This window comes from Balaenoptera ricei, chromosome 2 (assembly GCF_028023285.1).
Source record: "Balaenoptera ricei isolate mBalRic1 chromosome 2, mBalRic1.hap2, whole genome shotgun sequence".
Classification (NCBI taxonomy): Eukaryota; Metazoa; Chordata; class Mammalia; order Artiodactyla; family Balaenopteridae; genus Balaenoptera; species Balaenoptera ricei.
Window position 1 is genome coordinate 155,154,902 of NC_082640.1, and position 25,854 is coordinate 155,180,755.

Here is a 25,854-nt window from a genome sequence, read left to right on the forward strand (position 1 = left end):
AGGGGGCGGGGGAAGATGCTGGGAGGGGGGCAAGGACTGGCCTCCCTCTCCTCCCGATGCTGGGGGGGCACCTCTCCTGACGGCACACTCTTTCCCAACTACCACCCCAGGCCATTCGGCCAGGTTCCACGGTGTTCCCTCTGAGAATCAAAGGCCTCATGAAGCCTGGACGCTAGGGTACGTCAACTCACAGCCAGCATCACTCAACCTCCCTGCTCTGCCAAGGGAAGACCTGGGGGCAAGATGGCTCAGCTAAGAGCAGGAGACCCGAGTTCTATTTCTAGGTCTACTACCTGGCTGGGCCTCAGTTTCCTCATCTTACCATGGAGGTGTGAACACTCATTCCCTGAGGCCCCTGCCACCTGACCTTCTAGGATTCTAGAATGTGGGTCCCTGACTCAAAAAGGAAGAGGCTGGCCTCTCGGGCACAGGCAGGGATTGTTTTCCTCGATGAGGTGATGGAGGAGGAGGAGGAGGAGGAGGAGTGGAAGTGATGAGAGGAAAGACGTGATCCCCTGCCAGGTACCAGGCACGTGGCCTGAACTAACTCATCTGAATGATGACGAGAGCTACGTGGTCATGGGGTTAAGTACTGTGATCCTGCCTCAGGTGGCGGAGGAGGTAACCAAGGCACTGTGAGGCTCTGTGACTTGCCAAGGTGACCGAGGTGGAATGGTAGCACAGAGGTTAAACCCAGGCACCCGGGCACCAGAACTTGGGTTGTCACTATGCTGGATGGCAGATCTGATCTACCAAGAGGCTGGGCTGGGCTGTTCAGAGGGCTGAATTCTTCTAAGGAAGAAGCAAGTGGGGCTGTAACCCCAATGCAGCCAGTGGCAGAGCAGCAAATCCAGTCCTGTCCCCTCCTGTCCCCTGGGTGGGCCCGGCTGCTAAGCTAGCCTGAGCCAGCACTGGTTTACTCCCCGTTCACGTCCTCTCAGAACCGCATACTCCTTTTCTAGTCCAAGCGAAACCCCCAGAACAACAGTACACTCACTGATCTCGAAGGGCCTCCAAGGTCCCTTAGCACAGCTTTCACTTGTTAAGTGAAAAAAAAACAAGACCCAGAGAGGTGAAGGGATTTCCCAGGCTTACTCTCGGTGATAGAAAAAGCCTGGAACTCGGCTCTCCAAAGCCCAGATTGGCCCCTGACCCACCCTCTGCAGGAGCAGAGCCGAAGCTGTCCCAGGAGGACTGCTAGGGATGAGGGATGACACCCAGCCTGGGACTGTGCCTGGGCACGGATTTGGAGGTACGGGTTCTGGGGCTCCCTTGTCTCTCAGGGTAGGGCGGCAGGGCCTTGCCGGGGCCAGGCCAGGAGCACCCAGAGGTACCCACATCGCTGGCCAGCTTCTCGTAGTCTTCCATGAGCTGCTCATTCTCCTGGTTGACGGCCAGCACCTTGCAGATGCGATTGGCGGCTGTCTCGGCCTGGCAACAAGACAGAGAGGGTCACGGTCAGCCTCACAACGGCGGGAGCACCTGGCACACGCCTGCGGTGACAAGGTCTCCTCCCACCCCTGCAGGTCACGCGGTTGGAAGGCACCTCCCAAGACTCTGAATTCACAGGCTCTCCTCACCATCCTCTTTGCCAGCCTGGGCCGAGTCCCACAGATCAAGCGAGCCCAGACGGAGATCTTAGTGGCTGAACTGGGGGCCCCTGAAGAAGAGCCTAAGTTTGAGATCCAACATGTATGTTGGGAAGAAACTAATCCAATGACTGGTATAATCGAAATACTCAGCTCAGGTGGAGGGGTGAGAAAATCCATGCCCATCCTGGGGCATGGAGACCCTGGGATTCCCAAGGCTCAGGCTTTCAGACTGGCTTTGCCAGGATCTTGGAGATGCAGGAATTCAAATCTGGGAGTCCTAGAATAAGGTGCTGATAAGGAGCGGGGCCTCTCAGGACCCCTGCAGAATCTCTCTAGGCTCCTGGCCCAGAGCCCAAAGAACTTTAGAGAAGCTGCAGGAATTAAGGATCAACCCAGCACAGGCAGGATGTCCAGAAAGTCGCCACGGGCACCTCCGGGAAAGCTAAGCGCACATTCCACACCGAGTGCTGGGCCAGCAGACACCCGATGTGGGCCTTGGTGGCAAGAGGAACTAAATAGGACTGAACGGCAATCAGATGCAAAGGCCCAGAAACCCCAGGGGACACCGCTTCTCCCGCTTAGATGCCATTGTGCACCTGACACCAGCAGGGGCCAGGCGCTCCTAAACCCACTTTGCTCAGGTGATCTTTAAATGCAGTTCTTGTGCACATCCTAACCCAACTGCAAGGGGAGGGGAACTCGAAGCCGTTTTGGGGTCCTGTGATAGGAAGATGGCCTAAGGGTGGCAGCAGATAATGCCAATGAGCAAACAGATACGCATCCTGGGGCCCTGGAGAAGGGTGACCCTGCAGATGGCAAAGGTTTAAGGGGGAGAAGTATGGGACCTTGCACCCGGTTGATGAACAAGACAAAATGGATTTCAACTGCAGCAAGATAAACTGAGGCTAGGCATCAGGAAGAAGTTCCTGAGAATGACGGTGCTTTGACTTGGGAAGGAACAACTGAGAAGATGTAAATGCTTTTTCATTGCAGAACTCTGCAAATAGAACACACGCCCACCAAATCATGTGATGCGTGGGTGACTGCCAGGAGGTGTGTGTGCGAGGGGGCAGGATGAGATCACCATAAAGGTTCTTTCAAGCTCCAAGCGAAGACACTGCACCCTCCAGGGTGAGGTGTCAGGGCGGGTGGGCCTCTAGCAGGAGAGCTGTGGGCGTGGCCAGAGGGGGGAGCTGAGAGTCCCAGGTCTCAAGAAACTGAGACAAGCAGTCACATCCTTAGATCCTCACCCGCTGTGCCCCAACCTAACTCTGTCCTGGAGATGCCAAGGCCACTTCTCAAAGGACCATCAGGAACTCCTGACGGATTGTCCTTCCTCTTAGGAACCAACAAGCAAACATGGGGGATCCCAAGAGGCCACAAGGAGGGAAATTCCTCCCTGGAGCCCGTCCCAGAAGATGCGGGGCCCCAGAACGAGCAGGGTCATGGGAACTGGGCTGATGTCCCCATGAAGCTGCCCCAGGAATCTGCCTGGAGTCACCGGGGCCACTTCCCTTGAAGGCTGGGGAGGGGACCCAGGGGAGGCCAGTGCTCTCCCGTGTGCTGACATGTATGTAAGAATGTGGGGTGGCTGCAAAGCCCCCAGCCCAACGTGCTGATCAAGCAAGTAAGAATCACAGGTAGCCCCTAATCATCGGCAAGAAGCAGCTGCCACTGTGATGGCAAACGGATCAAGCCCACCTTCACCGTGTTATCTTCCTGATTCATCTTGAGATCCTGGGCTCAGAGGCCATAAGCTTTGATTTGTGTGTCAATTCATGAACTTGGTGGACTGAGTGAGGCCTGCGCTCATGGGATTCTAGAAGACACGTCCTGCGGGCCTTAAGGGCCTCGGCCATCCCTCAGAGGCTCCAGGGTCAAAGGGGGCTCCTTTTGGATGAAGTCTAGGGGAGTTCCCGAGTGGGCCTCCTGGGGACTTTTTATAAAGATCATCAAATGGGCTGAGAAAATATTTTATAGAAACAGGCCAAAGGATGACTTCCAAGTGCCAAAGGAAAAGATTACTGGAAATTTGTGTTGACCCTTCCATGGTTTGTTTTTTTGTTTTTTATGACCCACTTTAAGGTGTATTGTTATACAATGTGATACAAAACAATGTGCTTAGTTTTATATTAGTTATTTGTTTCTAAGTTATGGATTATTAGCCCCAGAGTGCTTAGCTATCCCCAAATGAAACCCTCAGCTATTCCAGGCCAAACTGCCACTCTACTAATCAGCATCAAATTAGCTGGTACAGGTACAGTCTGGAGAGGAAGCAGCCTCAATGCCGGTGACATCAAACAGCCAAATGAGGCCAAATGACGCGCCGTGGCGCTGTCACCCACCACCTACAGAGTCATGCGAGTGCCACGAAGATCTCATCTGTGACATTTTTAGTCAAAAATCTCCCAAATCTAGCTAGACTTGCCCATTTCCTTCCTCCCACAGCTTCCCACTGCCTAGTCTTTCTCCACGTCCCAAGTCAGCTCCCTGCCCTGGTGTCCCTGCCAGCGAGGCCCCCAGACAGAAGGGGGCCAACCCCACGGCGCTCAGCCCTGACCCCAGCTACCGACTCTGGCTTTGTCCCCAATCCTCACTCTGGGCAGCGGGACGAACGTGCTCTCCTCTGGAGGCTGCACTGTCACACCATGAAGCGTCGCACAAGCTGTGACCACCTTCCTCAACCTTCCCTGAGCCTTTCAGTTGCAGATCCCCACCACTCAACCCTTAAGACCCTCAAGCTCCAGTGTCTCCTGCTCAAGAAAGCCTCCATGTCCTGCAGCCCTGCAGCGCCCCTCCCCTGCTCAGGTCTGCAGCAGAGCAGAGATCAGACCACAGCATCATGAGCTTCTTTTATTAAGAGTTTTCCCGGATGGACCGTGAATCCCTTGAGGGCAGGAACGGGGTTTCTTTCCCTTAGAAGATTCACAACCAGCTGGCGACAAATAGAAGGCTGCAAACAGCATCATCTACTCCTAAAAGCATCCAGAACCCCCTACAGCAAGTCCAGTTCGTGCCCTAAAAGGCTGTTTCTCATAAACAGTTCCCAATAGGCCATGAATGTTAAAGCAACAAACTACACAAACAAACTCTGGTTGCTCACAAGCCATTCTAAATCCCTCCAGGGGACGAGAAGGGGAGAGGAAAGCTGAGAAAGAATGAGAACCAAAACCAACACGTCAAACAGAAGTTGGTCCTCATCTGACTAGGAACGTCAATCACACACACTTGCATCCATACAAGTACAGACAGTATCCACACAGGCACACAAACACGTGTACACCTGCATGCACGCGTGTATTAGACTCGGCTGTCTTTCTAGTTCCACCGCCCAAGGCTTGATAAGAGAAAGACAGTGAAGAGGATGCAGGGCCCTGGGCGTGGGTTTCAGGAGACTTTCCCCCATTGGCTCCAGACACGGAGACAGTCAAGACAAGAAGAGTCTATGAGTCTGAAAGATTCCTCCTTCTTCCACGGGAGAGGGGCGAGATTCCCCTCCCACTGGCCTGCTGAGCTGTAAGCAGTTGCCTGACTCCTTCGAAGTGGGATGGGAGGGGCAACTCCGGGTGAGGCCCCTGACCCAGGACGTGAGAGGAACACCACCCCCATCCACACACTCCCACCCCATCCCCCCAGCTGGTGACCTTGTCCTCATGTATGGACAAAAGGAGCATGAAATGATTGCAACAGGGATGAGTGAGAGGGAAGAGGGCATGGGGGGAGGTGGTATGAGATTCGGGAGGGAGAAAAGCAGGCTGCTTCACACACACACACACACACACACACACACACACACACACACGCTCCCTTCCGAGCATCAACAGCCAGGACACAGGGAAGGCTTCAGAGGCAGGGAAGGCCAGTGTCAACGGGCATGAAGCCCAGGAGAGAACCCTGCAGGAGCAGGGGAGGAGGAGGAAGGAGAGCTGGAAAGAGGGGAGAGACCACGGCAGAGAGCTCAGCCTAGCCCTGGGTGCAGGCAAGACTCTGTGTGGTTCTCAGGGCTGGAGGCCCAGTGAGGCAAGTAGACAGGTGGTGCGCACATCCTGCCTAAAAGGTGGGGCGTAAGAGGGGCCAGAAGAAGCTGGCAAGAAAGAGCAGCGGCAGAGGTGGGACAAAGAGAAAGAAGAAGCAAGAGGCAGGCCAGAGAAGAGGCTGCAAGGGGCTGGGCCTCCTGGGGATGCTGCGACACCCAGGACGGGGAGCCTCCAGGCGGGGCTGCTTCCTGTCAGGCAGTACCCATGAGGCCTGGAAGGAAAGTGAGGAAGGTCTTGGGTGCCCAGCCAGGCAGGGAATGGGGCCGCTGCTAGCCCACATAATGCTTTTATATATATATATTTTTTAAAGGCACCTCTTCCCCAAGGCACTTCTATTGCAAAACTGTCATACTTATTCTGTTAGAAGACATTTTTACTGCCATTTGCAAGACTATTTTTGTAAAAAATATTCAACTCTTCATGGTCTATGGTGCACACAGGGCACCCTTGGGTAGTACGCAACCTGCACCACTGTCCCTGGCAGGCCTGGTGGGGAAGGATCAGGCAGGACCCTGAGCCTCTGGACTGGACACCAGGGGGAAGGCAGAAGACTTCGCCCTGCCCTGGTTGCTGGGTAATTTGAGAGGGTAGTCTTGCTTAAGTAGATGGAGGGAGAGACAGAGAAGTGAGGAGGTCCTGGATATTTAAGAGAACAGGCAGGAAGCAGAGCCAGGAACTGTGCTGCTTGGGATAAGGGCTCTCAACTCAGTCCAGGGAAGGAGCTGAGACCGCAAGCTTGTTTCCCGTTTGTGGCACCTATTATGCCCAGCGTGTAGGGGCAGAGATGCAGGCCATCAGAGGCTGGCATTCTCAGGCATCTTTAAGTGTCCTGGCCAAAGCTCAGAGAGCACCTTGCCCTCCTACAAGAGGCTGGGGTTGCGGTAGGGGGAGGGGGGCTTTTCTAATCCCGCCTTTCATTCCAGGGGCTGCAGTTCCAAGGGGCTGGGGCTGAAGTATCCAGGGCGGATGGAAGAGATGGGCAAAAGGGCGCTGGGAGAGAGGGCGAGGCCGAGGGAGAGCTCACCTTCTGCGCACCGAGAAGGCGTGGCAGTGACATGAAACATTAGGTCACATGGCCTTCCCATCCGGCCTTAGCGTGCCTACACATCTGCACAGAGAAGGAGAAGAGGTTGAGAGAAGAAAGTAGGCAGCAGCGGCGCAGAACAAACCCAAACAGCCATGGTGGACAGAGCACACAAGACAGACAGACAGACAATGAGGGAATGGGCAGAAAGAGAAAATGAGATGATGGGAGGAGAAAGGGGCTGGGGTGGGAGAGAGACAGGGAAGAGGTGGGGAAAAAGGGGGGAGAGGGGGTGGGGCTGGGGAAGGCTGGGCAGAGGGTCGGGGAGGCGGGAGCGTCGCCCCATCATGCATTTCAAAACAGGCCACTCAGACTCCATGCAGAGGGTGGGAAATTTGCCTGAGTATGTGGCAGCTCCAAGGCCCAGAGCTGAGAGGGCCAAGCCTGTGGTCTGTCGTCATAGCGACCTGGATGTTGTGCTTCTGGGGTCCTGCCTGTGAGGGGACCTGGGGGAGGGGCGCCTGCCACCCGAGCTAAGCCTGCTAATGAAAATATTCAAATCTTCGGTGTCTGCAGTGTGAATGACGCCTTTGTGGAGTGCAGAACCTATACAACTGGACTTTAACCTCAGGCCTCCCTGGGCAAACCTGGGTCAGGACACTTGAAGTGTTCACTGCGGCCCACCCTTTCCCTTCGTCTCCCCAAGGGGTTGTGTAGAATGACCCCGCATGGGGGCCTCAGGCAAGATATAGAAGGCGCCAAGGCCCAACAGGGCTGTGGACAGATTTGCTAAACCACGCCTGTGAGCGGGAGAAAGGCGGGGGCTTCGTGACACCTCTGTAGAACAGGTCAGTGAAGACAGGAGGCACCTCCCCAGATCTGCCTCCGTAAGGCACGCCTGCTGCTCTGTTAAAGCCGTAGCTTCAACAGAGGTGGGCACAGAGGGGCTGCTGCCCACAGCGCTTCCAGGCCTCCAGAACCACCCCTGGCTGATTTCACCCATGCCGCCCTTCCTGCTGAAGCCTGCCATCTGGGTCCCAGAAGGTGACCGCTTTCCCAGGGTTCTCCAAGGCAGTAGAGGAAGATGAGAGAAAGCAGAGGGGCGGGTGGGAGAGGAGTTGAGCAAGAACGACATGCCACGTTGGCACGGGGGGCTGACGCTACCGAAGAGACAGACCATTGGACCCTGTCGCCAAGGAGAGGCGGGGAGAGGAGGGGCGGGAGGGCATGGCTTGGGGTCTGGCATGAGGTGTGCTGGGCAAGGAAGGAGCAGGGGGCCCCGGGTACCTTCTGGGCTCCAGAGAAGGCGTGGTAGAAGCTGGACACGTAAGTCATGATGGCTTTCTCATCCGGGCGGGCGGTTCCGACGATGTCTGTCAAGAAAAATCTGGAGTTAAAGCCAGCTGGTGAACACATGATACGCTTCCTGATGTGATGGGGAAAGCAGCTCTCAGAACCACCAAGTCTTCTTGCCAAGACGCTGAGCCTGCATCTAACCAGCCATCTGGCATCAACTTCCACTTATGGGAACGCGAGAGGTAGAGGAAGGAGTGAAATGGTACCCGAGGAAGGAAACAGACAAACCAGAGTAAGGGGCACTCGGGACAGCGGGCCTGGGTTCTACAACAAGTTCAATGCCAGGAACGAAAGGGGTCGGAGGGAAGAGAGAAGTGCGACAGCTTAGAAAAGACACAAGAAATAGAACAACGAAATGCCACGTGCAGACTCTGTTTGGATCGGGATCAAAAAAAAGCAACTAAAAAGAAATAATGGGGAAATTTGATTCTGAACTGGGCAGCAGATGTATCAAGGAATTACTGTCAATTTGCTTGGGTGAAAATTATTTTATGATTGCATAAGAAAATATTGCTATTTTTAAGGTATGTATTCTGAAGTATGTAGTAGTGAGATGCTGTGATGTCTGGGACTTGCTTTAAAATATTTCAACAAAGAAAACAAAAGCGAAAAAAAAAGAAAGTGTGACAAAATCTCAATAACTGTTCTATCTGGATGGTGGGTATATGGAAGTTCATTATATTATTCTCCCTGCTTTTGCGTGTTTGAAAATGGCCTTACAACTTGACAGACATTGTCACAAACTATCATATCTTCCATCTGTTCTCCTAAGGGCCCATTCATCTTTCCAAAAAGTCATTTGTATTTCCACAAGTGCCCTCTCTCCCCCTCCCTTTCCCCTGAGAAGTCAGGTATGTATATAGACCCCAAACTCAAATCACCCGTTTGAGTTACTCATCACTGCAAGCTCCCATGTGTGTCCATGACGCACATGATAATAAACTTTTTTTTTCCCCTCCCCTAAAACAACAAAGGACCACTGCGCTCCATCCCAGCACCCACTACCCCAACTCCAAGACCAAGACGAGGATCATGCTCAGGCAGCCCTTTTCGACACCAGCTACCACTTCTCCCTCCAAACCTCAGGGAATCTGTCTGTGGAATCCCTGAGAGACAAGTGACCCCCTGGCTCCCCAAATGAAGACCAAGCCTTCTCCCTTCTGGCCTCAGGTGCGGGGCCCGCCCTTCCTGGCCGCTGGACGCAGCCGGGAGAAGAGCCGAAGGCCCAGAAGGAAAGCGCCTTTCACCTTCTGCATCCAACATCTTGGGGATGTCCAGGTACTTCTCCGCCACATCGAAGGCCGTGTTCAGGTTTGTAAGTGGGTCGTCCTAGGGGGAGAAGAAGAAGAAGGCGGGTGAGAGGCACAAGAAGTCTCTGGCTACCCCCATCTCGATGATCACCAAGACTGGGGGCGGGGGGACTGCCACATGCCGCGGAGCAACAAAGCCCGTGCGCCACAACTACTGAGCCTGCGCTCTAGAGCCCGCAAGCCACAACTGCTGAGCCTGAGTGCTGCAACTACTGAAGCCCGCGCGCCTAGAGCCCGTGCTCCAGAGCAAGAGAAGCCACCACAGTGAGATGCCCAAGCACCGCAACAAAGAGTAGTCCCCACTCGCCGCAAATAGAGAAAGCCTGTGCTCAGCAATGAAGATCCAATGCAGCCAAAAATAAATACAATTAAAAAAGAAAGAAAGAAAGAAATGCAAGCTGAGACCAGGCACTGGCCTGGGAGCCATCGGTCTTGGCTTCTGGTTTCAGCTCCGCCACCAGCCAGCTGGACTGGTAAGTAACCTAACCTCAGTCTCCCCGCCTATTACTCAAGAGTTGGCCTAGGAGCTCTCAAGCCCCTTTGGTGCTCATATTCCATGAAATTTGGGGCTCCTTCAAACAGCTACAGTCTTCTGACTATATTCTGGCTCTGCTATCTTCTCAAGAAAACTTATTGGGGCTTGGTGAGGAGGTGGAGTAATCGGAACCCTTGTGCACTGTTGGTGGGATTGTAAAATGGTGCAGCTGCTGTGGAAAACAGTACAGAGGTTCCTCAAAAAGTTAAACAAAGAACTACTATATGACTCAGCAATTCCACTTCTGGGTCTATACCCCAAAGAATTGAAAGCAGGGACTCAAATAATTTGTACACCCACATTCATAGCAGCATTATACACAATAGCCAAAAGGTGGAAATAACTCAAATGCCCACTGACAGATAAATAGATATGGAATATTATTCTGCCGTAAAAAGAAAAGAGATCCTGAGACGGGCATACTACAGCACAGACAACCTTGAAAACATTATGCTAAGTGAAATAAGCCAGACTCAAAGGGACAAATATTATATGATGCCACTTATATAGGTACCTACAAGAGTGGTCAAATCCATAGATACAGAAAGTAGAGTGCCAGGGACTGGCGGAAGGGGGAGTGGAGAATGATGGTTTAATGGGTTCAGAATTTTAGTTTTGCAAGATGAAGAGTTCTGGAGTTGGGTGGTGGTGATGTGTGCACACCAGTGTGAATGTACTTAATGCCACTGAACTGTACACTTAAAAATCGTTAAAGTGGTACTTTAAAAGTTATGTATATTTTACCAAATTAAAAAAAAATTTTAATGTGGAAAAAAACCTATAACTTAGTTGGGGGAGTTCCTTGCTGGACCTCCCACTTGATTCTTGGTTCCCAGACTAACCTAAAGCAAACTGGCTTTGTCAGCCTACCACTCAGCTTCCGCATTTGCTAAGGTGAGAACCACAGGGTACAAAAGGATAAATCCATTCATCTGGGACGCTTTCAGGAAGAAACTGCTCAAAATAGAGAAGGTGGAGTCCTTCTGGGAAAGTCTCTGACAGCTTCCAGAATAATAAAAAAACACTGTCAAGCAGCAACGGTCATTTCCGTCCAGGCCCTTGGCCATCCTCAGGCCCCGGGTGCACACCCACCTGCCTCCCTCGATTCCCAGGGACCGCCAGGCCCCCCACGCCCACCTAGAGCGGGTGCCGGAAGGAAGTGCTTCCTGGTCAGAGCCCTTGGCTCTCCCCTGTTCCCAAGCACCAGAGGCTCTGGTAACCTCTGTGCTTTCTGGAAAGAATCCACGGTTCAGTGGGAACAGGTCTGTGCTAGGATTTGGGCTGGATTGTACTGTTGCTACTGACTTAAAGAGAAGGGGAGACAGACACAGAGAAACAGGGAGAAATGAAAAGACACAGAGAGGGACAGAGGGTGGGGAGAGGCTGGCCGGGAATGAGACAAAGGCCCCTGGACTCTCCCCTCCTGAACGGCTGAGGCTCCTGGAGTCGGGCGGCAGGGCGGGGGCCGAGACTGAAAAGCCACAGTCAGCACGGACCCCACTTTATACGGGGGGTGGGGAACAGCTGTGCACTGACTGGCTGCTGCCCACCCCGGCCCCCCAAGCAGGGACACAGGCACACGCACGCCTGTCACCACAGGGCATCGGCTGACCGCTAGGGCGGTACATGATGATGATACCTTTAAAAAAAGTCTCCGCCTCTAGGATTCCCCCACCTTGGCCCCTGTTTGGTTTGGCCACACAGCTTTCCGGCGGGTCAGGGGGGTTCTCAAATCGATTTGTTTTCTCTTTGCAAAGTGGCTGAGTTAGAGGGCTGGGAGCCCCCCGTCACCCCCCAAGAGGTTAGCTGGACCCTCGTCCACATACACCTGGACACCGCCACGCACAGGCCAGGCAGCGGGCTCTCTCCTTCGGCAGGTGGGCTCTTCCAGGTGGGCAGAGGCCCAGCCTCAAGTTTCAGGCCCAGCTTGGGGTTTCTGGAGGGGATAGGAAGCTACTCCTTTCCTCCCTCACAAATCCTTTTTGGCGGTTCACCCCACCACACACACCCCAAAACGGAGGTTCTGATGCCACAGAGCTGCTGCTGCACCAGCAACATCAAGTCTTGCTTGGCCACTGGGGGCAGAGGCAAGGTGGGGGACTTCACTGAACACTGAGCTCTCCAGGTATCAAGGTCAAGGAGACAAATACCAGAACGGTCATTCCTAGAAGCCCTTTGCCAAGAGATTCAAGCACCAACAGGTGACATTCCAACCCGAGCTCCAGACCATATACCGGGGGCATGGGGAGGGCTCCAAGGATGGAGCCTCTCCTAGGATGTCTGCACCACAGGGCCTCTCGGTGCTGGGATGGGCTGAGAGGGGGGATGCTGAGTACAGTCCGAGTGTCCCGGACAGACCTCTCCCAGGTCAGGCCAGCATCTTGAACCAGCCCGGACACTAAGAACCACCACGAGGCTAGACACACAGCTCCCACCTCCCGGTCTGCTCCTCAACATCTTGTTGCTCAAGAAAACCCCCTAGCAACTTCACACCAAAAGCATAAATGAATCAAGCAGCAATAAAATCCCCAGCCAAACTTCAGCAATGAGGGAAAGCAAATCCATGGCGGGAACCTGCCCAGGACTGTAGAGCAAGTCTCGGACAAGGCTGGGATAGATGTCTCTAAAAATATGCAATGTCTTAAATTATGAAAGTAATATATGCACCTTGCACAACCCAGAAAAACAGAAGGGGAAAAGGCCACTTAGTATCCCATCATCCTAACAAAATTGCTTTGGTGGTTTTGATATTTTTCCTGGCAGGTTGGACATGTCAGCAAGTATGTGCTATGCACATACATACTCAAGCAGTCCTGACAGAGGAGGTGTTTTTCTCTTACTTCTAGAAGGGTTGTCTCCTCAGCTAGTCTAAGGAGACTGACACGCCTTCACACTGGGCCATGGGCTCTCAGAACAGGGGGCCCAGTCCTGCCCATCCCCCACCCAACCAAGGGGGACCAGTCGGTAGGAGCTGCTGGGGGAGGGAGCAGGAGGGTCAGGTGAGCAAACGAACCTTCCGCAGCTTCCCGTAGTCAATCAGCTCAGGCCGGTGTCGGTGGATCAAGGCACAGAAGCCAAGGCCGTCCTTCCAGCTGCCCGGGGGAGAGAAGGGGGGCAAGATGGTGAGTTGGGCCAAGCAGTAGGGGCAAAGCACTAAGCACGGGTCTCCTTTTTCCAGAGATGAGTACATAACCCTTCGGAGCAGGAGTTGGGAGAAGATACTATGGGAAGGAACTTTCTTCCTGCCACGATCCCAGGCACTGGGGTACGACACTGTGGGGCTTGGTAAGTTGAGATACACCTGCCACATCCAACCCTACCCCCACCCAAGGTCCAGGGCCCTCGTCTGCTCTGTTCCAGAGGCCCAGGCTAGAACTTCCCAGACACTCTCCCTGGGGGGCTCCAAGGGCATCAACCAAAGGTGTATCAGGCAGTAGCTAGGAGGGAGAAGGCTCCTCTCCAGGAGGAAGGGGGCATCAAACGGTGACCCTCCCTTCCCAGAAAAGCGACTTCTTCCCCAAGTGTCTTTGTTCTGTTCTAGAGCTAAGACTGACCCAGCCAAGTGTGCCCTGGGGTCCTTGGGGGAAGCAGCCCAGGTTCCACAAGGGTCCCTCAGACCCCAGCCACTCACCTTATGTGGAAGTTCTGGATGTTGACGTTTTTGTAAGGGGCTGTCTTTCTCTGACACCACAAGAGCAGCCCTTCCTTCGCTGAAGTCTCTGTGGGGAAGGGGATGATGGGCAGAGAGGTCAGTGGCTGGCTTGGTGGAGGGAGGGGCATGGGCTCATGGAGGTCCCACCGTGACCACAGGGTCCATGCTCTTTCACACAGGGGGTCCACACAAAGACCCCTAGATTTCAACCCTGCTGCTACCAGGCCACCAAATCTATTTCCTTGACAAAGTTTGAGAACTTATTTGAGAAACATAGAAGTAAGCTAGGAAGCGTTTCATAACTGGCCACCTTACACATTTAAATACTGAGAAAATGGCTTTTCAAACTTTCAGAATATCTCCCCTTCACTCCCTTTTATGCAAAGAAATGACAACAATACAAAATAAGCTGGCAACTTATGTCAGGTGGCCACTTTGGGGAGGAAGGTTTGATTGGTCTGTGAAATCTGAGATCCAGGAATCTTCAGATAGGGGCCCCATGTGCCCTGTGGAGGACACACAGCCATGTGGGAAGAAAGCATTAGGACTTCCGGTTGCATTTAGTGTTCATCTTTAAAAAAAAATTGTTTCCTTATATTTAATGCCTGGATCGACACTGTTGCTGTGTGTAAAGCAGACATGTGTCAGTAAGATAGGGCAGGTATCTGAGAGGACCCCAGAAGCTCCCAGCCCAGGAGGGCTGCAAACCGCACCGCCCCCATGTGTTCATGGCTGTGAATTGCAGGTTATAGTACTCAGTAAAGTGGGTTTGTGGATGATCTCATTTACTTTCGATTCACAAAATGGACTTTAAAATGATGTTAAACAATTCCTGCAAAGATAATATAATAATTCAAGCACAAGAAAACGATTAAAAAATCAGCAAAGCTAACGCTTCTGCTTTTAGTTCAAGCTCTTTGTCAGTCACATTACAAGATGAAAAAACAACGATTTAATCAGAGCTGACAAGATGTCTACCCAAAAGAATAAACTCATCAAGAAAGCTATCTGAAAACCAGATTTATATCTATTATCACTAACAAGCACCATGCCCTAAGTGACTACTGTGGGTATCTTTTTAACCACTTCAGCCCTAAATACCAGGTATCTATAAACCAAACTTAGAACTTCACATTGCTGTATCACCAAGTGTCAAACCAAGATTTCCATAACAAAGCAATTTAATCCACATTGTTCTCATTAAAAATTATTTTGAACAAAAATCTTTTCAAGATTTGATTTCTAGGCCATTAAAATGAATAAAAAATATTTTAAAAATAACTCCACCTCATCTTTTAAAAATTTGGTTTGGTGTGTTTTATAATATGCATAGAAATACATGCATATAATTTAGTGCAAAATAAATACACACGTATCAGACATAAAGCTCAAAAACTGCTGGAGTGTGAAATCAAAAGTTTAGAGAGATCACTGCCCCAGACCATGGTGGCCCCTTGCAGATCTACAAGGTGGCCACCAGAGGGTGCTATGGGAGCAAAGTGGAGGAGCTGGTGTCGGCTCACCCTCCTGTCACTCCCTCCTGACTGCTATTCCCCTACCCTTTCAGATTTAACAACCCAAGAGCCAGGTGGGGTGTTTCCAATACACTTCCCCACAGCAACCTTGGGCTTTCTCAAAGTGAGGGGTCTCCCCGGGGACAACACATCTAAGGGGACCAGCACTCCAAACAGTTCTTACTTCCCTGTAGACTAGGAGAGAGCACAGATGCCAGCGATGGGTAAGCGGCCCAGGATGTGGCCCGTGATCAAGGCCCTGTTGCCCCGGGGATCAGGGAGGAAGACGTGATGGTGAAGGCACGGGAGAGGTGGAAGCCTGGGGATGGCATGGAACAGAGCAGAAGACCTACCTTCCACGGAGATGTCCTGGATGGCAAAGCGGAGGATGATGGTCCAGATCATGCCCAGGGTCATTTTCACATTCCCATCCACGATTTCTACAGAAACAGCAGTAGGACACATTAAGAAGGGTCTCAGCAGGGACAGAGTTCACACTCCCTGAGTGCCCATGTCACTCCGTGCGCCACTTAGGAAGTCAATGACCACACACTCCACTTCTAGAGGGAAGTCTAAAAATTAGTGCAATTACATGTCACAGGTGTCAGGAAGGAAGTCTACTTGGGGGTGTCTTGGGGGCACCAGGAGAGTGGTCAATTCGACTGGGTACAACAGGAAAGGCAACAGAGAAGAGGGTGTCTTAAACCCTGAGTGGTGTCCACCAGCCAAACAGAGAAGAGGGAGAGAATTTCTATACCATCACAAATGTCCTGGCACCTCTGTGAGCTGAGGACCTCTGGGCAAGCACAGCTCTCAAAACAGCCATCCACAGCTGGAAAGCCAGTGCAGGCAACAGAAATTAACCAACCCGACAAACGTTTATAAACTGCCGCTGGAAGGATCCACTAACACAAATCAGGTTCATGATGCCACTAGCTGGGTATTTTTTAATAAAAAACAAACAACAGCTTCAAGATCACAATTAAGAGGTACCCCACTATGGGATTCCCTGGTGGCACAGTGGTTAAGAATCCACCTGCCAATGCAAGGGACACAGGTTCGAGCCCTGGTCCGGGAAGATCCCACATGCCGCAGAGCAGCTAAGCCTCTGCACCACAACTACTGAGCCTGTGCTCTAGAGCCCGCGAGCCACAACTACTGAAACCCGCGGGCCTAGAGCCCGTGCTCCGCAACAAGAGAAGCCACCGCAATGAGAAGCCCACGCACCGCAACGAAGAGTAGCCCCCACTCGCTGCAACTAGAGAAAGCCCGCTCACAGCAACGAAGACCCAACGCAGCTAAAAATAAATAAAATTTTTTAAAAAAATGAATAAAATCTATCTTAAAAAAAAAAAGAGATACCCCACTAAATTCAGTCTAAGCAGCACTTTCTAGACTTTTTTAAAAATGTTATAAATTCTATGAAGTAATTTTTTTTTTTTCTGTACCAGACTCAAAGGCAGGGAATACAAAGATAAGTAAGCCCTGCCTTTAAGGAGCCTAAGACATGGAGTCATTTATAGTCTTGGGGGTGGAGAAGGGTAACAATCAAATGCAGACTCCTTACCCTCACCTGCTTCCAGGCCAGGAGATGGTAACCTGGCCCCATGGTGAGGTACTCTCAGTTAAGACTCAAGCATCCAAAGAATATCTCATTTTTTCCTACCTGCAACACTAGTTTTAGGGGAGACCCAACAAAACCATAAGAAGGGGCAACTTCCAGGGACTCCTAATCCCCTGAGCCCACATCCACTTGGGTTTGCTTCCCACAAAACAAACCCCTTAAACAAGAGTGGATTCCACTAAGGAAATTAGGATCTCATCCCCTTCCTCAAAAGGGAGGGCAAAATTGCATGCAAGGTAAAGGCACTAAGCAGTGATGCCTGGCCACAGCAGCTTCTGGTGGGGACGGGGGGTAACTCTGCTGAGCCTGCATCAGGGTGCTGAGTAAAGGAAGCACAGTGTCCACTCTGGACATGGGACAGGATGTGACTCTTCCTGTAAAGAAGGGGGTTTGAATGCCACTCCCAGAACCCTAGGCGTCCGCAGGACAATGATCCAAGTTGGAGAACCTGGGTTAGAGAGACAGAGAGATGTAGCAGCATACGACCATCCTCCTTAATAACTAAAACAGCCGGCTGCACTTTGCAGAGCAGGCTTGCGGGGAGCAGGAGTAGAGTCAGTTAATCAGTCAAGAATCAGTTCCTTGTAAAGCAACGATACTCCAATGAAAATTAATTAAAAAAAAAAAAAGAACCAGTTCCTAAAAGTTTGATATTTTTAAAATGCCCTTTCATTTGTGACCCCCAATGGTTCTGCATCTGTAACGTTCAAAGTGTTTATATAAATTGATAAGAGGAAAGTCTAAATTCATAATACATAAGTAGGCAAAAGACATGAATACACTTCACAAAACACGAAATACAAATAACCAATTTGTAAGAATGTCAATCTCACTTGGAATTAAAGATATAAGATACCATTTCCCAGCTATTAAATTAGCAAAGTTGAAAAACAAGCAAACGCACACCAGGATGGTAATAAGGTTACCATACTGTGGCTAGAAGTTTTTTAAAAAACAAAAAACACCTTTCTGGGAAATAATTTGGCAATAGGGAGCAAGCATCTTGAAGTTGCTCAATTTTTTTAGAGAAAAATTCTCTCTCTAGCCCCAGCCAGTGGAGTGAAATACAGAGTAAGGTTGCTGTGTGAAGGCGCTTGCTGCCTGCGTATTTATCATGACCACACACTGGAAACCCTGTGAAGGTGCAAAGTACAAGGCATGACTGAGCAAATCCCCAGACTTGTCACCCCTCTGCTCAAAACCTCCACTCGGAGCCAAAGGCAGTGGCTGGTGGGGCCTCTGGGACCCCTCCTCCCGCTACCCCTCCAGTCACCCAGCTTCCCTGCAGCTCTCCCCCCATCCTGGGATACCCCTCACCTCCCTCCTGTCTCCACTCACCCTTCATCTTCTCACTGAGCCCTTCCTGGACCTCCCATTTTACTTTTCTACAACTGACATATATATTTTCTTTCTCCCTCTTCTAGAACGTAAGCTCCCTGAGGGTAAAGATCTTTTGTTTTGCATCACTGCTTAAGAGCCCAGCATTGTCCCTGACACAGAAAAGGCCCTCCACAACATTTGTTGAATGAATGAACAAATGAATACATGAATGAATGAATGAATAGGACACTGGAGGACACTAAACAGGCAGGCAAGCGGTCAGAGAACATAAGAGCACTCAGGCTCCTCCAGGACCGGACCCAGGTTTGGAGCAGATCACAGCTGTGCTCACCAAATAGACAATTAGAACATAATTAAACATTATGTTCACAAGGTTTTAATGACTTGGGGCCAGTGTCCCCTCGCCAGCTGCCCCATTTGTGAAGATCGAAATATCCCAGCCTCCTGCTGGCCTTGAGCTCAGTGTCCTCCCAGCACCAAGGAAGACAAGGCAGCTTCTTCTCTGGGTCTTGCCTACTTACGTCTCTCCTCCTTCCACAGAAACACCCAAGCCCTGGGGGTGTTGCTTACTGAATTCTAACTCCTACCAAAGAAGCAGTTTCACTCCAGAAAACAGAGGGGCCAAGGACAGGCAAAGAGAGTGGTGTGTGTACAGTTAACAGCCCATGGACCACCCATCCCCAGTGCCCACCTGATTCCCCACACACCCTCAGAGTGTAACCCTCCCCAGAGGGCTCTCCTGCCCTGGTCCCGAGAACGGTAGATCCTTTCCCCAGGCATCTCTGTGTTTGGAGTAAGGCTGCCCATCTCATAGGCATCTAAATGGCCTGAAATGCTGGGTCCAAAAGAAGGGTTCCAAGGCCACAACCGGGCCCCTGGGGGAAAAACCATGACGCTAGATTAACAATGTCTGGGACTTCCCTGGCGGTCCAGTGGTTAAGAATTCGCCTTCCAATGCAGAGGGTGTGGGTTCGATCCCTGGTTGGGGAGCTAAGATCCCACATGGCTTGTGGCCAAAAAACCAAAACATAAAACAGAAGCAATAGTGTAACAAATTCAACAAGGACTTTAAAAATGGCCCACATCAAAAAAATCTTTAAAAAACCAAACCAAACCAAAAAAACAGTGTCACTGTGGGTGTGGGAAGAAGCCATTCCTAGACCACAGCTACCTGTGAAGCTGTTCACATCCTGCTTTTACTGAGAACCTGCCTCTCCCCTGGCCCCAGTCCAGGGCGGCAGTCACCTGAGCAGTATTCAGATGGTGGAATGAATGATGCCGAAGGAACTCCACGTGATAGAAACTAGAACCCTGGGGGTCAGCACCTCCCAAGACCATTGGGTTTAGCTACTGTACCCACCGCCCCCTCCATCCTAAGGACAGATGCTAAATTACCGAGCCCACCCCCAGGCTCTAGCACCCAAAGCCATCAAGCTTTCCCTGCCTCAAGATTTTAAAAGGAAAAATCCTTCTCAGGTGCTCTCATCTGGTTAAATCCCAACCACTCACCCACGTCAAGTCCCAACCCCGTGAAGTCTAGACATTCTAGAATCAAGTATCACACAAGAAATCCTAAGGATCTATTCGAACCCCTGCCGCGGTGTGGATGCTTCTTGCCTCTGGCCTCCATCTGAACATCTTTTGGGGCAGGGAACCCGTGCCTTTCCCAGAGCACCCTTTCCCTGCATCCCCTAAGGTTCTGTATGTTATCCACAGTCAGCCTGCCTACAGGGTCTTCCTTCCGGGCCTGGTTCCGCACGTCAGGGTCAGCCAGAGTCGAGACCTTGCCCTACGTGATAACCCTTCAAAGGTCTGGGGCCTTTCACCTGGGCTGGGCCTGGTCCCCAGGGCACCCCAGCCAGGACAATTGGCAACATCTCCCCCACCCCAACCCCAAGAGGGCTCCTTCCAGGTGATCCATTCCACTGCCTTTTATAGTCTACAGCAGTAAACTTCACTTCATTAAAATAAACAAAACCCATTCAGGGCCTCATCCAGTTTCCTGGCTCAGCAGAGCGGCCGTCCTGGCACGATCTCGGTGCTCAGCTTTTTTTGTTTTCTTTTTTTAAATTTATTGGAGTATAGTTGATTTATAATGTTGTGTTAGTTTCAGGTATACCCCAAAGTGATTCAGTTATACATATACATATATTCATTCTCTTTCAGATTCTTTTCCTATATAGGTTATTATTTCAGCTTGAAACGGGAGCAAGGATCTCAAAGAGGGAAGCCTTGGCCTAAAGGCAGCAAGAAGGTAGGGAATGTCTCATTTTAAGGAGGCTTTAGAAATCTTTTGAGAAGCGAGGCCTGTGCCAAAGGAGCTAGAAAACTCCGGCCAGCTAGGTTAGGTGACTCCCCAGAGATTAGAGGGGCGTCGTGAGCGTTTACACCCATGTCAGTCTTTGCTCCTTACCCCTCTGTTGAGACAACACAGCCAGCTTGACCTGTCACTTCAGAGCTGAGGAAAATCAGACATGCAATTTCTGTCCTGGGCCCCTGCAGAGGAGGCAGCAAAGCCTTGGGGTGATGGGAGAGCTTTAGCCCTCAGCTCCAGAGCCCAAACCCCCGGGGTTTACTGGGCTCTGCCATATGGAAGCAGTCTGACCCAGAGCCTGTACTACACACTTCCATTCCATCAACTTCTTCGAGCCTCAGTTTCCTTGACTGTAAAATGTGGCTGGTGACATGACAAGCCTGTTAAAGTATCCTGTCTAGTCAGCCACAGATCTGGAACTCAGCAAGTGCTATTCTCGCCCATCTTCTCCTTTCTTCCTCCCCTTTGGTATTCAGAGTCTTTACAAAAATATTTTTTTAGGTAGTTGCTAAATTTTCCTCACTAAAAATCTGGATTTCTGGCTTCTTTTGAAAAATTGGAAGATCTAGCAATGCTTGATGAGTATTCCCACACAGCAACAACTGGTTAGATCTACATGGCAGCTGCCCTGCTTAGAAGAACATGTTCTCCCCTCTTCTCCCCACTCATCCCTACCGTTCACCACAGCCCACGTCATACATCCTCTACTTCCGTGTCCCAGCGAGCATCTGAGCTTGCACCAGACGACCTGAGTGGCAAGTTCTTTGGCTTCCCATACCTGCTTGGTTGAAACTTTTTCTGCCAAGTCTTGATTCCTCCCTAAGAGAACAAACTATTCTTTTCTTCTTAACAGGCAGCGATTATTTTCCCACTCACAAAGTGAAGTATCCTGCTACGCACAAGCCCTTCGAACATTTACTGAGCACTGACTGTGCATCATGCTGCTAGGAGCTGGGGCCACAAGGATGTAGAAGACGTGATCTCTGCCTCACAGCTGAGGGGATGGGATGTATAAGGCACCACCCGTGATGGCCTCAAGTACTAGCCTGAGTCCCCGGTAAGGAAGGGGTCAGCAAGCTTTTCCTGTCAAGGGCTTGATAGGAAATACTTTCGGCTTTGCAGGCCATATGGTTTCTGTCACAACTATTCAATTCCGCCTGTAGCAGGAAAGCAACCAATAATATGTAAACAAATGGGTATGGCCGTGGTCCAATATTTACAAAAACCCGGGTCAGCCAGGTTGGACCCCATGGAATGTAGTCTGCCAACCGCTGTGCTCAAGTTTCTCAGTTTGATGTTGATACATCAAATCCCTCAATTTCTAGAAAAAAAGAGGAGGACTTTAAAGTCATCAACCAGAGAAGAGATCAGCTCCTATGGATTGACTGAAGCAAGACCCTCCAACCTCTGCAAGGAAAGGCCACCCTCTGCGATATTTCTCTGGAGTCACGCAGACCCGAATTTGAGTTCTGGCTTTACCACTTGCTGATGATGGGACTTGGGACAAGTTAATCTCGTCAGGCATGTATTTTCCCATTGTAAAATGGGGATAATAATTAGAGCCACCTCATAGGGCTGGTGAGGATGAAATGAGATCACTGGTGCAAAGGGCTTCAGCACAGTACCTGCTGCAGAGCGAGTGATCAGTAATCACAGCCAGGGTTATATCTACAATGAAGGAATGAATGAATGGAGACGGCGTCTTACTCACCTTTTGATCTCTGGCACCACACAGCAGATGCCCAACCCATTGCAGAATCCATGGGACACAGTCCTGACGGGGCCTAGTTATGGTATTTTATTCTAATCACCTCACGACCCTCCCTAAATCCTTCAGAACCATTACAGTGCACACAAGAAATTGTGCGACCCCCTTTTAACCATTAAGAACACGCTAATAAAAATAAAAAAAAAGAACACGCTAATAATGGTTTAGACTGAGCTTTAAACAATTTTTTTAAATTGAAGTAAAGTTGATTTACAATCTTGTGTTAGTTTTCAGGTGTATAAACAATTTTTTTGTAAGTAAAGGGAAAAGAGTCAAGAAGCTGCTCTGCAGGGAAATGATATTAAAGATGTTCCTAAAGGTGTGTAGACAGCCATCCTGCAGGGGGCTGCCTCCACCCAGCCAGGGTCTGCACACTCTCCCCAGACCACAGAACTCTCTGCTTGGGACAGCACAGTGCAGCAAGGCCTGTGGAAGAGGGAGGTGGCATTCCACACAGGTGTATCCCACAGCGCTAGGATTCAGCGGAGGGGTTGCCAAGGTGCAGAGACTGGATGGGAAGTGCTGTTTTTACATGAAGGATCCACGGGTCGACCAGGTGGAGGTGCTGGGAGCCCCACTTCCAAATGCCCCCAGGGATGTCTAGGAGTGGGTGGGACATAGGAGTGGGTCTAGGAGTCAGGCTGGAAAAGGCCAAGAGAACCAGGAAGTTGCGGGGGTGGGGAGAATCCAGCTCCGGGGGGGCAGCCAGGGGCAGGCCTTACTCACCTTCAGCTCCTATGGACACCAGCTTGACCCCCTTGCTGGCTATGAAGTCCAGGGCCTTGTTGACATTGGAGATCTTGTGCACCCTCATTTTGCCTCTCTCCGGCTTGGCCAAGCGTTCACCTGAACACAGACCGAGAGGGAGGAACAGGAAGTGAGATGCTGTTCTCCTACTTCTCAGGTCTAAACTGCTTGCAGCCACTCAGCAAGTCTGTATTAAGCCCCTAACATATGCCAAGGACTTGGCTGTGTGCTGGGAATATGGGGGTGAACAGAACAGTTTGCTGCCTTCATGTACTTATGGTCCAGGAGGAGAGACAGATCTTCATCAGAGAAACACACAAATGAACAAATAGCCAGAAGGGTAAATGCTTAAAATAAATGCTTTAAAAGAGACAGCAGAGGAGGGCAGGTAGGAGGGTGAAAGAGTTGTGAGGTGGTCAGGGGAGGCCTCTGAGTGGGAGGCAGCCAGGCCCAGACTGCAGGGAATGGTGACCAAGGCAGAAGGAACAGCATATGCAAAGGCCCCGAACTCCTAGCCTAGACTGTTTTGGCCTGGGAGAGTGTTTGGGTCGCTCTAGAGTATTCTGGAAGAGTTCCCTGTGCGCTGCCACGGAGTCCCTCTCTCATTTGAGAACCGCTGCTCTTGTCCAGTTACTGCCTCCCAGGGGTACCCTCGGCTCAGCTCTGAGTCAACCCCCCACCCTCACTCAGCAGCCACTCCCCCACCCCACCCCACACCTCCAGCTTCCACAGGGGAGCTTCTGCTGCTCAGGCTTTTCGGTCAGAAGCTGCCGGGAAATAGGCGTTGAGGAACGGGTTCTCCAAACACCCTGTTAAGAGCACAGACCACAGGTGTCCAGGGACCTCCTGAAACCATTTGAAAAATGTATATGTACAACATGTGTGCCCATATCTGGGGAACGGGCGCACAGCGCTCAGAGTCTCTAAGAGGTCAGGGACCCTAAAAGGCTGAGAACCACCATCCTAGGACCTGAAATTCAGGACCCTTGCACCTGCCACGGTCTCCAGACCAGCCCAGTGGTGCCCTCCCCGCCCCCTTCCGAGTACATCGACAGTCTGGCTGAGAGATCTCGAGGGGCAGGGTGGCCCTGATGCTGGGCCATGCCCACCCTGTCAGAGCGGCACTTCTCCAGGGGGCCTCCCAACTCCCCAGGGGGCTCCCCAGCTTCTAGAGAACAGAATTCCTACCACAGATGTCATTTGGCCTGGCAGCTCCCAGGGAAGCACAGCTGGGTTTTTATTATTAAATCAAGACTTTCCGCTCACGGCTTTCCCAAGGCTGTGGCCACTGCCCCCCTCTCTGGCAAGGCACCCTACCGCCCTCCTGAGCAGATGAGATGCCGCAGGGCTCCCTTCCGATAGGATGGATGGAGGCAGCACCTCGTGCCCCCGGAAGGCTGCTCCCGCTAGAGCCCCAGCCCTTAGGTCCTGCTAAGCCTGAGCTCGCCAGCCAGCCCGCCAGCCACGTACACTGGCTGGAACGGGGCTTCTCCAAGACAGTGGAGGCAGCAAGGATAGCGGTTCTGGGACTTCGATCAGCACAAAACCACCAGGAGGACCTGCTAACTGCAGACGTCCAGTCCCCTTCCCCTGCTTCCTGAGTTTCTGATTTAGGAGGTCTGGGGTGTGGGCTGGGAATCTGCATGTGGCCAAGCTGTCCTGCTGATTCTGCTGGGTGGTCCAGGGACCACACTCAGAGGACCTCTGCAGGGAGCACCCCCTTTCTTCTCCTGTTATCCTACCCACCTCCGGAAACGCTCAAGGAGGAAAAGGCAACATCTCGGTGACTCAATCTCTCCCTGCCCCACAGATGTGCACAGGCCGGCCCGTTCAGTGAGAGCACCTGGTGGGTATGCGGAAAAGCCCAGCGGGGCAGTCAGTCACTCTAATATTTGTTGAGCATCACCTACGTGCCAAGTACAGGTCTAAGCACTTGGGATACAGATGAGACTGTCCCCGCCCCAAGAGGCTCAGTGCGCAGTGGGGAGAAAACACATGAGGCAAAAATGATCCTGCTGCATGGCAAATGACACACTAGAGGAATCAACGGCCTGTTCTAGGAGCCCAGAGGAGGGCAGCCACTCAAAGCAGGAGCGGGGTGGGGCGGTGGGGGGGGCGGTGGTAGTCAGGGAAGCCTTCCTGGAGGAAATGCCTAAGCAGAGTTTTGAAGAATGAAAAAGAACAATGCCAGGTTTGTTTAAACTAAGAAATGTTGGAGGAGGAGGTCGGGAAAGACACTCTAAAAAGCAGAGGAAAACATATGGCAGTTCCTAAAAAAAAAATTAAATATAGAATTACTCTAGGACCCAACAATTCCACTTCTGGGTACATACGCAAGAGAACTGAAAGCACAGACTTGAACAGATATCTGTACACCCATGCTCTTAGCGGCATTATTCACAATAGCCAAAAGGTGGAAAGGACTGAAGTGTGAATTGAAGATGACTGAATAAACAAAATGTGGGATATACATACACGATGGAATATTATTTGGCCTTAAAAAGGAAGGAAATTCTCATACATGCTACTTCATGGAGGAACTATGAGGACATTACGCTAAATGAAATAAGCCAGTCACAAAAGGACAAATACTGTATGAGTCCACTAGTACGAGGAACCTAGAACAGAATCTGTGAATCAAGTTCACAGAGACAGAAAGCAGAATGGTGGTGGGCAGGGGCTGGGGGGGGAGAAGGGAATGGGGAGTTGGCATTGAATGGTATGAAGCCTCAGTGTGGAATGCTGAAAAAGTCTGGAGATGGATGGTGGTGATGGTTGCACAACAATGTGAATGTACTTAGTGCCTCTGTGTACATTTAAAAATGATCAAAATGGTAAATTTTATGTTAACATATATCTTACCACACACACACACACCCCACCCCCCCTCACAGATTTCACCTGCAGTGAAAATATTTTCAAGTACTGGGGAGTGGGGGAAGGCAGTCGGAGCTTGTGCAAAAGCACAGAAAACAGAGAGCGTGCCATCTGGGGAGGACTGCGTGTGCCCCCACGTGGCAGAGGGTCTGAAGTCTGACAC

At 51.2% G+C, this 25,854-nt stretch overlaps 1 protein-coding gene across 3 annotated transcripts in view; it reads right to left on the reverse strand.

Annotated features, from left to right (window-relative positions):
- Nucleotides 1–25,854, reverse strand: part of ACTN1 (actinin alpha 1) — a 95,083-nt gene that overhangs the window by 15,722 nt on the left and 53,507 nt on the right. For all 3 annotated transcript variants that reach the window (XM_059914497.1, XM_059914498.1, XM_059914496.1), the window contains exons 3-9: nucleotides 22,794–22,913; nucleotides 15,374–15,460; nucleotides 13,486–13,573; nucleotides 12,868–12,946; nucleotides 9,257–9,338; nucleotides 7,941–8,026; nucleotides 1,339–1,431 (exon numbers count right to left, since the gene is read on the reverse strand). In XM_059914497.1, the coding sequence (XP_059770480.1) occupies nucleotides 1,339–1,431; nucleotides 7,941–8,026; nucleotides 9,257–9,338; nucleotides 12,868–12,946; nucleotides 13,486–13,573; nucleotides 15,374–15,460; nucleotides 22,794–22,913 (635 nt within the window). The remainder of the gene's footprint in view (nucleotides 1–1,338; nucleotides 1,432–7,940; nucleotides 8,027–9,256; nucleotides 9,339–12,867; nucleotides 12,947–13,485; nucleotides 13,574–15,373; nucleotides 15,461–22,793; nucleotides 22,914–25,854) is intronic.